The sequence below is a fragment of the Oncorhynchus gorbuscha genome, linkage group LG07 (genome assembly GCF_021184085.1).
Source record: "Oncorhynchus gorbuscha isolate QuinsamMale2020 ecotype Even-year linkage group LG07, OgorEven_v1.0, whole genome shotgun sequence".
Lineage (NCBI taxonomy): Eukaryota > Metazoa > Chordata > Actinopteri > Salmoniformes > Salmonidae > Oncorhynchus > Oncorhynchus gorbuscha.
In genome coordinates, this window is record NC_060179.1 from 47,505,533 (window position 1) to 47,517,858 (window position 12,326).

At 43.1% G+C, this 12,326-nt stretch overlaps 1 protein-coding gene across 1 annotated transcript in view; it reads left to right on the forward strand.

Moving 5' to 3' along the window:
- Nucleotides 1-399: 399 nt before the first annotated feature.
- LOC124039937 (pro-neuregulin-3, membrane-bound isoform-like) overlaps nucleotides 400-12,326 on the forward strand; it is a 277,071-nt gene continuing 265,144 nt past the window's right edge. The window contains exon 1 of the mRNA XM_046356508.1: nucleotides 400-2,236. Within this exon, the coding sequence (XP_046212464.1) occupies nucleotides 1,462-2,236 (775 nt within the window). The 5' untranslated portion in view covers nucleotides 400-1,461. The remainder of the gene's footprint in view (nucleotides 2,237-12,326) is intronic.

Here is a 12,326-nt window from a genome sequence, read left to right on the forward strand (position 1 = left end):
GCCCAATGTTTGGTTTGTTTCTCTCACTGCCTGTGGGGAGATGTAGCGCTGCACTGCCCCCCCCTTCTCCTCCTCCCCTCTCTCTGTTCCCAGGGGTGTCTGTGGCAGCTCTTCTCTCCTCCCGCACAGTGTGTTGTGCAGTGCCACCTTGTCTCTGCTGCTGCAGAGCTTTCTCCCAGGATCTCTACCTCCTCTCTCTTTCACTTTCTTGCTCTCAGATTTGACGGTGATAGGGAAGGCAGTGTGGTCTCTATCGCTTTCACATGCACACACTTACACGGGTGCATGCAGTGTGTCAGAGAAGGGATGGGGTAGTTGTTTGTCAGTCTGCAGTCCTGCAGTCTGTGGAAGGGAGGAAAGCGCCGGTTGTGTGCTGCGAAACCCACATTGCTCACAGTGGAGTGTTTCTCCCAGTCTGCAGCTAACAACAACAGCAGCCACATCAGTTTTTCAGAGCAGCACTCCCTCCCTCCCTTCTTCCTCCTCTTCCTCTCTCTTGCTCTTTCTCTCCCTCCCTTTCTGTCGCTCGCATTCCTGCTCTGAACACCGCCGCCAATGTAGCGTTCTGAGGTAGCAAGCAAGTAGCCAAGGCTTTAATTTTTCTACCACAATGACAAGCGGTGGACAAACAGCTGGAGAAAGACGGACAGTCCGGGAGATCTGAGGGGAAAGTCATTAGATGGACATCAGTTGGATTTAACCCCTTCCCCCTTTCATCCCCCTGCCAGCCTCATCCCTACAAATCCTCTCCCTCACTCTCGCTCTCTATCCAGTTCCACTGGCTCTCTTCATGTAAGATTACCATCGGCTACTAGCACTAAAGCACCGGGCTGTCTGGGAGTGAGGGGAAGCTGAGGCTGACCCAAAACAGGGAAAAAGACTGCAGATGAAGCCCCTGGACTGAAGCATAAAAAACACGGTAAAAAAAACTGCAGAGGAGGGTTGCTACCCTGCCTGGCCTGTTTCTCATTGACAGACACACACAGGATGTACAGCTCTGGTCTGAAGCTTGCCACACCGTGGATCAATACCCTCCTGCCTGCCTTTTTCTTATGCATTTTTTCTCAAGGGAGAGTGAAGCATCTTGGGATTTACTGTCATTTCGTTTCCACCTAACTACAACGAGGCTTGCCCCGCCGGACAGCACTTTCACCTGACCGTGTCCAACCTGTGTGCGTATGAGTGTGTCTGTGTTTGTTTGTGTGTGTAATTAGTTATCTTGGCGCCAGAGGGAGTGTATATTTGCTTACATGTGCATCCGTGTGAGCTGCTTGGCTTGTAATTACTTGTATGTGTCTGTGGGTGCCGTCTTATGTCCATGTGTGTGTGGGTAGAAATGTAGGAATTTTTTGTGGATGAATTGGTATGATGCCCAGTTCCTTGCCCCATCCCCTCCCTCCTTCCTGCCCTTTTGTCATTGGGTCCCCGGTTTGACCCCTGACCTTTGACGGCCTCAGCAGGATGAGTGAGCACTCGGGAGCGAGCACTCTGGGGGCCATGACCCTGCAGGAGCTTGGGGGCGAACCGGCCTCCCCTCAGGCCCCGGGGCGTCTCCGCTGTGGGCCCTGTTCGGTGTGGCACCGGCAGCAGACCTGGATGTGCGCAGTGCCCTTAGTGATGGGCTTCGTGGGCCTGGGCCTCAGTCTCATGCTGCTCAAATGGATTGTAGTGGGTTCCGTTCAAGACTATGTGCCCACGGACCTAGTGGATGCCAAGGGCATAGGGCAGGACCCCATCTTTCTCTCTGAACCCAGCGCTCCACCCAAGCGACCAGACACTATGACCACGACTACGAAGAACACCGCTACCGTGTTTGTCTCCACCACCTCTCTAGCGGCCGACGGCACGGTCCCAGCCCCGAGAACTCAATTTGGGTTGCCTTCCAACCACTCGGTCCCGCACCTCCACAACTGGGTTGGCAGTGGCACCCGCGTGACTGGCGCCACCACCCGCATCACACGACTCCCCCCGCCTGGGGGTAAAGAAGTGACCCCACACAGCACCACGGTACTTCGGGTCGGCGGCACAGCCAATGGTCGTAAGGATAAGGACCCCCCAAACTCGCGATCCGGTCCAACCTCCAAGGCTACTAGCACAACTTCGACTGCCAACACCACAAGCAAGGCACTACCACCAACTTTTCTACCATCTCCCCCAGCCAAGCCCACCGGGCACTGGAAACCTGGACGCTCTGCGAAAGGGCCCGCCACACGCCCTCACCACCGCTACAGAACACGTAAGTCTGCTTTTTTTGTTTGTGTGCAAATGAAATGGTGTTCACAACAGCTCTAGCGTTTGTTCTATCTGGCTGATGGCATCGGAGAGCTGGTGCCCAATCAAATAAAATGAAATAGAGTGTTCACAACAGCTCTAGCATTTGTTCTATCTGGCTGATGGCATTGGAGAGCTGGTGCCCAATCAAATCAAATGAAATAGATTGTTCACAACAGCTCTAGCATTTGTTCTATCTGACTGATGGCATCAGAGAGCTGGTGCCCAATCAAATCAAATTACATTTTATTTCCCAAATGCAATAGGCGTAGACCTTACCGTGAAATGCTTACTTACAAGTCCTTAATCAACAATGCAGTTGAAGAAATAGAGTTTACAAAATATTTACAAAATAAACTAAAGTTGAAAAAGAGTAACACAATAAAATAACAATGACGGGGCTATATACAGGGGGTACCGGTATTGAATCAATGTGCAGGGGTACAAGTTAGTCAAGGTAATTTGTAGGTAGGGGCAAAGTGACTATGCATAGATAATAAGCAGTGATTAGCTGTGTATAAACAAAGGGGGGGGGGGGGTCAATGTAAATAGTCCGGGTGGCCATTTGATTATTCAGCAGTCTTATGGCTTGGGGGTAGAAGCTATTAAGGAGCCTTTTGGACTTGGTGCTCCGGTACCTCTTACCTTGCGGTATCAGAGAGAACAGTCTATGACTTGGGTGACCGGAGTCTTTGACAATTTTTTGGGCCTTCCTCTGACACCACCTAGTATATAGGTCCTGGATGGCCGGAAGCTTGGCCCCAGTGATGTACTGGGTCGTACACACTACCCTCTACCATCTGACCTGTAGAGGTCAGATGCCGAGCAGTTGCCATACCAGGCGGTGATACAACCGGTCAGGCTGCTCTTAGTAGTGCAGCTGTAGAACTTTTTGAGGATCTGAGGACCCATGCCAAATCTTTTCAGCCTCCTGAGGGAGAATATGTTTTGTTGTGCCCTTGTCACGACTGTCTTGGTGTGTTTGGACCATGATAGTTTGTTGGTTATGTGGACACCAAGGAACTTGAAACTCTCGAACTGCTCCACTACAGCCCTGTCGATGTGAATGGGGGCGTGTTTGGCCCTCCTTTTCCTGTAGTCCACGATCAGCTCCTTTGTCTTGCTCATCTTGAGGTAGAGGTTGTTGTTCTGGCACCACACTGCCAGGTCTCTGACCTCTTCCCTATAGGCTGTATCATCGTTGTCGGTTATCAAGCCTACCACTGTTGTGTCATTAGCAAACGTAATAATGGTGTTGGAGTCGTGTTTGGCCACACAGTCGTGGGCAAAAAGGAGTACAAGAGCGGAATAAGCAAGTAACTCTGAGGGGCCCCTTGTTGAGGATCAGCGTGGCAGATGTGTTGTTGCCTACCCTTACCACCTGGGGGTTGCCTGTCAGATAGTCCAGGATCCAGTTGCAGAGGGAGGTGTTTAGTCCCAGGGTCCTTAGTTTGGTGATGAGCTTTGTGGGCACTATGGTGTTGAATGCTGAGCTATAGTCAAGGAACACCATTCTCACATAGGTGTTCCTTTTGTCCAGGTGGGAAAGGGCGGTGTGGAGTGCGATTTAGATTGAGTCAACTGTGGATCTGTTGGGGTGGTATATGAATTGGAGGGGGTCTACAGTTTCCGGGAGGGTGGTGTTGATGTGAGCCATGACCAGCCTTTCAAAGCACTTCATTGCTAATGACGTGAGTGCTATGGGGCAGTAGTCATTTAGGCAGGTTACCTTCGCTTTCTTGGGCACAGGGACTATGGTGGTCTGCTTGAATCATGTTGGTATTACAGACTCGGTTAGGGAGAGGTTGAAAATCTCAGTCTGAGTACACGTCCTGGTATTCCGTTTTGCCCCGTGGCCTTGTGAATGTTGACCTATTTAAAGGTGTGATCACACAGTAGTCCAGAAACAGCTGCTGCTCTCATGCATGCTTCTGTGTTGCTTGCCTAGAAGCGAGCATAAAAGGCATTTAGCTCGTCTGGAGGTTTTGCATCATTGGCCAGCTCGTGGCTGTGTTTCCCTTTATAGCACGTAATAGTTTGCAAGCCATGCCGCGTCCGACGACCATAAGAGTCAGTGTTGTAGGATTAAAAGTGTCAGTTTTAGCATTTAGCTCGCTACGGTTGTTGCCTGTAATCCATGGCTTCTGGTTGGGATATGTATGTACGGTCACTGTGGGGACGACGTCGTCAATGCACTTATTGATGAAGCCGGTGACTGAGGTGGTATACTCGTCAATGCCATTGTATGAATCCTGGAACATATTCCAGTCTGTGCTAGCAAAACAGTCCTCTAGCGTAGCATCCACGTCATCTGACCACTTCCATATTGAGCGAGTCACTGGTACTTCCTGCTTTAGTTTTTGCTTGTAAACAGGAATCAGGAGGATATAATTCAGATTTTCCAAATGGAGGGCGAGAGAGCTTTGTATGCGTCTCTGTGTGTGGAGTAAAGGTGGTCTTCCTCTGGTTGCACATGTGACCTGCTGGTAGAAATGAGGTAAAACAGATTTAAGTTTGCCTGCATTAATGTCCCCGGCCACTAGGAGTGCCGCTTCTGCATGAGCATTTTATTCTTTGCTTATGGCCTTATACAGCTCGTTGAGTGTGGTCTTAGTGCCAGCATAGGTTTGTGGTGGTAAATAGGCCGCTACGAAAAATATAGATGAAAACTCTATCGGTAAATAGTTTGGTCTACAGCTTATCATGAGGTACTCTACTTCTTTAATATTAGACATCGCGCACCAGCTGTTATTAACAAATAGACACACACCCGCACCCCCCGTCTTACCAGACATAGCTGTTCTGTCCTGCCGATGCCATGAAAACCCAGCCATCTGTATATTATATGTATCGTCGTTCAGCCATGACTCGGTGAAACATAAGATATTGAAGTTTTTAATGTCCCGTTGGTAGGATAGTCTCGAATGAAGATCATGCAGTTTATTCTCCAGTGATTGCACATTGGCCAATAGAACGGATGGTAAAAGCGGGTTACCCACTCGCCTACGAATTCTCACAAGTCACCCCGATCTCCGCCCCCTGTATTTCCGTCTTTTCTTCACGCAAATGACAGAGATTTGGGCCTGGTCTCGGAGAAGCAGTATATCCTTTGTGTCGGACTCATTAAAGAAAGACTCTTTGTCCAGCTCAAGGTGCGTAATTTCTGTTCTTTTTGGTCATATGAGACAATAGCAGTAACATTATGTACAAAATAAGTTAGAAACAATGCGAACAAACACACAAAATAGCACCTGTTGATTAGGAGCCTGTAAAACAGCAGCCATCCCCTCCGGCACCATTATAATTGGTCGGACCATACATTAATGTATGTAAGGCTACCTTGTATAAGCCATAGTCTAAATATGTATAAAGATGAGCTCCTCAAACGGCATGAAAGGAGGCACTCATGTAACATAATGGCATTCACACTGTGGCTGAATAGTAATCTGAGGGCACTTGATTTCCTTCCCCTCACCTTTATCTTTGACTTGTACATTAACCATCTACTGCAGTGGGCAAAATCAGGGTCACAGAGTGTTTCTTGGTAGTCTTAATCAAAGCTACTTTGAAACGAAAGCATAAACCTCACATACATGGTTATGGTCTTAAAAAAAGAGTACACCTTTATATTCATCACAGAAGACTGAAATATGAAAAATATTAATAACATTTCACCCATGAGGCAACCAGAGAATGATTTGGTCATTTGACTGCAGGAAAGTGCTACTGCATTAAGAATCTCTTCTCCTGCAGGCTCCACGCACTTGATATTAGTGTCATTAAAAAATGGTTCCTTACTATACTTCTGTGAATTGGCTCTTTGACTATGGGCCTGTTTCACAGCTGAACGTGGGGGACGCAAAAGCTTTTTAGACATGTGCCATCACCATGGGCAACATATCCATGTTTTGTAAAACAAATATGGAGTAAGGGTGCTTTTCGTATTCAGATGATTGATTTGAATAAAGCTTTTAGAACATTCACACATAGCCTACTGGTCAATCAGCTCACAGTCGTCTGGACACTTTCCTATGTGCAGTGCAGGCCAGTCATATTTCCGTCTCCTTTTCATATCGAAAAAATGCAACTGATATCCTATTGACACAGACTTTAAATAGACTATTGGTGCCAGTCACTATATCCTAATACTCCTTCAATTGATAGAAAGATTTAGTGTGCTGCTGAAAACAGCTGTGCATAATATCTAATAATTAGCTTATCCTAAAGCCAATCAAGGTGTGTGTGGAGGATAGGCCTATTCAAGGAAATATCATAGGCCTAGTTTAATTGTATTGATAACTAGATTCTATAAAGCAAACTGAAAGAAAATGGATTATTGCAAGGTTGAAGTAACTTTTCTTTACATGTGCACGTTTTTATTTATTAATGTTTTTGTAGGCTTATGGATGACATTTTTCAATTTATTCGCCCAACCCTGATTTATTTGTTCCGTCTTAAAGGATGTCAACTAGTGCAGCACGTTTGTATTTATTTACATACAATATTCTGCCCATATGAACACATTCATTTTAGGGCATAAGTGAGCCCATTTATACAGTCCATTTAGAAAGTATTCAGACCCCTTGACTTTTTCCATATTTTGTTACGTTACGTCCTTATTCTAAAAGAGATTACATCATTTTCCCCCTCATCAATCTACACACAATACCCCATAATGACAAAGCAAAAACAGGTTTTTAGAAATGTTAGCAAATGTACATATAAAAAATAAAATAAATACCTTATTTACATAAGTATTCAGACCTTTTGCTAATGAGACTCGAAAATGAGCTCAGGTATATCCTGTTTCCATTGATCATCCTTGAGATGTTTCTACAACTTGATTGGAGTCCACCTGTCATAAATTTAATTGATTGGACATGATTTGGAAAGGCACACACCGGTCTATATAATGTCCCACAGTTGATAGGGCATTTCAGAGTAAAAAGCAAGCCATGAGGTCGAATGAATTGTCCGTAGAGCTCTTAGACAGAGTTGTGAAAATACTTATTTTCCACCATCATTTGCAAATAAATTCATAAAAAATCCTACAATGTGATTTCCTGGATTTTTTTTTCTCATTTTGTCTGTCATAATTGAAGTGTCCCTATGATGAAAATTACAGGCCTCTCTCATCTTTTTAAGTGGGAGAACTTGCACAATTGGTGGCTGACTAAATACTTTTTTGCCCCACTGTATATATATATAACCTGTTGCTGCGGCGCTTCAGTTAGGGTGTGTATGAGTAAGTGTGTGTGCTTGCATGTATCTATTTACACTATGTTTGTCTTTGCTTTAATGTTCTTGGTTACTTTCCCTTTTATTGCAATTTCATAAAGAATTTGATATCCAGGACATAAATATCCTATTGGTTTATAAAGTTGATTCAAGTGCATACTACTGTATTTTTTCAAATAATTTATAGTTAGTAGCAGTACACAAAGTGCATTGGAAGTTTATCACTAATTAATAAACATTTTGTCATGAAAAAGAGGGTTTGAGTTTATTTATGCAGCATACCTTATCGAAACCATTAATGTTCTCTGTCAATGTTAATAAATTATTTGAATGTCACAAGCTTGTCTGAATTACAGCTTTGCATTGAAACATAGAATGTGATCAAAACAGAGACGTTTTCAGTTAGGTGACTCAACACTTCTCCATATTGACGTGAACACCAACCCTATGCTAATGGTACTGCCCCAGAAATCACATACTTTTTCCATTGAAAATACAGAATTTCAACAGGTTTTTCTCACTGGAATGTTTTCAAATGGATTCCCATGTTTAACACGTTTTGTCCAGTCCCCATTAAAGATATTGGTTCTCAATGGTAAGACACCGTGACAAAGTGAAATGAAGCTCAGACTGGCTTTAGTTAAATATAAAACTCCATGATTGTGTGTTTAAAGCGGGAGATGCTGTACATGGCTGATGATGTCAGTTCTTCAAGACATGGTGAACAAGGGGGCTGTCTCCATATATACAGATTCTCTAAGACATGGATGGAGACTTCACAGAGAATAATGTGTAAGCCTCCTCGTCGAGGCTCATTCCCATGGGGCTTTGGGTTAAATTTGGCAGAGAAAGTCATAATGCCGTTATTTTCCGGTTGAAACTATGTTTCAGGTTGAGGAGACGTTACATAACCAGATTAAAAATAAGTAAAGACGTATTTTTCTGGTCGTTAATAAATATTCACGTTATTTCTATGTTATGACCTGCCTCAAAGACTGTGCTGAATCAAGTGTTTTGTAAGAACAATGAAGTTACATAAGATATATTTGTAATTATCATGTGCCTACCCAGGAGCAAGCAACTTAATGTAAAGTGAAACCCAGAAGGATTATTTACTATGTAGCTACAATGTAACAACCTTTGCAGACAAAAGGCTAACCATTAGGAGACAGGAAAATATTAGGTATAACTCTTTTAGTTACATTGATTGGACAAAAAATCATATTCAAACCATTCAAATGAAACTCCCCCTTTTAGACTCAAAGCAATAACTAGTTAGTGAAACGTGCTAAAACAGGGTGGTAAAGCTAGCTAGCATTTCCCAAGCATTTCCCAATTCACTAATCTAGCTAGCAAGCTAAGCACTGGCACAATGTCAACATGATTTCCAACTCGGTCAATAACATTACAAAATCATCATACATTTTTTTTTGTTTACAATGTTATTTCACTATTTTGAGACTAACAATACATTTTTGCACATTATAAACCTTTTATAAATATGACAAATTAATAGACAGAAATAGCATGTGACTTCCATTTTGGTGCAGAGAAGCATGTGGGAGGTGAAGATTCCATAAAAACACTGCACTTCGATAGAGCAACAACAGGAAGTTACTTTTTCATAGCAGGTTTGGAGAAATTACCAGCAGGTTATAATAATTAACATAGCAGGTTAGGATAATTAGGGTAATGTTATTAAATGAGTTAGCAAAAATCCTCTCCTAACCTACTCTGAAAAGTCACTTCCGGTCACAGCTGTATCAATGTGAATGTTTTTTAGGTAGTCCAGTTAGAGGTGGGCGGTCTGTGGCATTACTTCCTGGTGAAATCATAAAACAATTAAATTAAACATTTAGTTAACCTATTTGTTCTCTATTTAGCTACTGACTTTGTATGTTTGCACATTCAAAATAAAAGAATAAGAAGTCAGAAAAATGCTGGGCTGTCAGCAGGAAGTCGCACCAGACTGATCTCTCACCTCACATGCTTTTATGTTTATTGACCGAGTTGGAAACTGAGTTGACATTGTGCCAGTTTTTAGATGGTTGGGTAGCTGGGTGAAAAATTATTAGTGAATATTAGTATATTAGTGAAAAATTGGGAAATGCTCATGTTTAGGATGGGGGATCTGTATGGTAATGCACTTAAAGTGGCCATGTGCCGGCGTTTCAGGAATGAAGGACTGGATCAGGGTGACAGTAGCATCATTTCTATATCACTCAGCCCCCGTGTCCTCTGGCCTGTGGTTGGTCTAGATCTAAATTAATCTCTCGTTGTCCTGGAGAAAGACATGCTCTCTCCATCAGGCACCTGCATATTTCACTGCCTGTGTTCCAAATGGCACCGTATTCCCTTTATAGTTCACAACTTGTGACCAAAGTAGTGCATTATAGGGAATAGGGTGCCATTTTGGACCTATTCACTGAAACCTCACATGGCGCCGTTCTTCATCTGTTCTTTTCATCGTTCCCCCTCTGTCTTGGTGAAGGTCAGTCATTCTCTCCATATCATTGTCTTCTACCTCAATCAATTTTCTCCTGTCTGTTTCTGTTAATAACTGGAGTTGATTGGGACAGAGTACTTTTAACTCCATTAAGAGTAACAAGAGACAGGGAGTTAAATCTTTGGAGTTATCCACAGATGTGGGAGGAACTTCATTGTCAAATTTCCCAGAATGTTCTGTTGCAGGTTTATTATTAAAATAGTTTGTTTCAATAGCTGTGTTTTTGCATGTATATCGATTGTTGTTGATCTGATGCTACTCAAAGATAAGAAACACATTTTTCTAAACTAATCTAATCTTTAAGTGGTTGGATTTATAGCAACCGTTAGCAAGAGAGTTCCAGCTTACATGGTGTAGGTAGTCCCCATGTACTGTATTTTTGACCCTACTATGACAGGTATTTTATATGTAAATTATGGGTGAAGTGAAGGTGCTGGATATATTCCTGCAACTTGTATTCCAATAGACATTGCGTATCACATTGCAAACCACCATAACATGACACATTAAGAAATATTCAAATAAAGCTTTGTATTTGTATTTGCCAAGGCAGCAGCGACTCTTCCTGGGGTCCAGCAAAATTAAGGCAGTTTATACCATTTTAAAAACATTACAATACATTCACAGACTGTGTGCCCTCAGGCCCCTACTCCACCACTACCCCATATATATACAGTACAAAATCCATATGTACGTGTGTGTATGCTATCGTGTGTGTGTGTGTGTGTGTCTGTGCCTATGTTTGCGTTGCTTCAGTCCCCGCTGTTCCATAAAGTGTTTTTATATCTGTTTTTTAAATCAATTTTTACTGCTTGCATGAGTTATTTGATGTGGAATAGAGTTCCATGTAGTCATGGCTCTATTTAGTATTGTGCACCTTCCAAAGTGTTCTAGACTTGAGGACTGTGAAGAGACCTCTGGTGGCATGTCTTGTGGGGTATGCATGGGCATCCCATCTGTGCGCCAGTAGTTCAAATGGACAGCTCGGTGCATTCAACATGTTAATACCTCTCATAAATACTAGTGATCAAGTCAATCTCTCCTCTACTTTAAACCAGGAGAGATTGACATGCATATCATTAATATTAGCTCTCTGTGTACATCCAAGAGCCAGATGTGCTGCCCTGTTCTGAACCAATTGCAATTTTCATAAGTCCTTTGTGGCACCTGACCACACGTCTAAACAGTAGTTCAGGTGTAACAAAACTAGGGCCTTTAGGACCTGCCTTGTTGACAGTGCTGTCAAGAAGGTAGAGCAGCGCCTTATCATGGACATACAGTGGTTTGGCTACTGCGGGTACTGCGGCACAACTTGCATGGTGCCGCAGAATTCTATGGCAAGTTATTTAAGTGCCAACCACTGGTACCATTTGTGCTAGTTTGACCACCAGAGTGTATCTTTGGGAAGCAGTTGATAGCCTTCAATAGTGGCTGTACTAGAGAATTGAAAACTTTTTTGTAAGAAAATAGTGTATGGGACTGATTACAGGCTACAGTAATGGGACGCGGGAGACCGGGGTTCAATTCCCCGACGGGAAGGAAGGAGTAGGCGGTCCTTGTAAATAGGAATTTTTCATTAACAGACTTGCCTATTTAAATAAAAGTTACACTAAGAACATAGCATTTCTAAGCCCTAATTGTAGTCTAACCAATACCCAAAATGGAGATCCAGTGAAAATGACAATCTCATTGATTTATCAAGACTAGTCCCCGTGCTTGTCTCAGAGCAGCGTTAAACGGTGCTAAAATAGTTGTGGGCTATTTCTTTGAATCCTATTGCTTCTAACTTCAATATGCTCTTTAAATAAATAAGACCTACACCACTTTCAACATCACATTACTCAACACTAGTGGGACTCATGTCGCCTACAGTATATCGAAAAATATGTGACCCTCCACCAATAATTACATATAGTGGATTGTAGGATTCTAAATTAAAATTAAAAGCCACCTCATAGGTCACCCAGTGGCGGCCGGCGCAGGTATCAAACCTGCGTCTGTTGCAAGACTACGTATCAAGCCTACAGAGGCAGGTTCGACACCCGTGCCGGCCGCCACAGAGAGACCCATGAGGCGGCTTTTGGTTTTAATTTAGAATCCTCCAATCCTCTATATGTAAGTATTGGAGGAGAGTCACGTCATATTTTTCAATAAACTGTAGGTGACATGAGTCTCACTAGTGTTGAGTAATGTGCTGTTAAAAGTGGTGTAGGTCTTATTTATTTAAAGAGCATATTGATGTTAAAAGAATCCTCCAATCCTCTATATGTAATTATTGGCAGAGTCACGTCAAATGTTTCTATATATACAC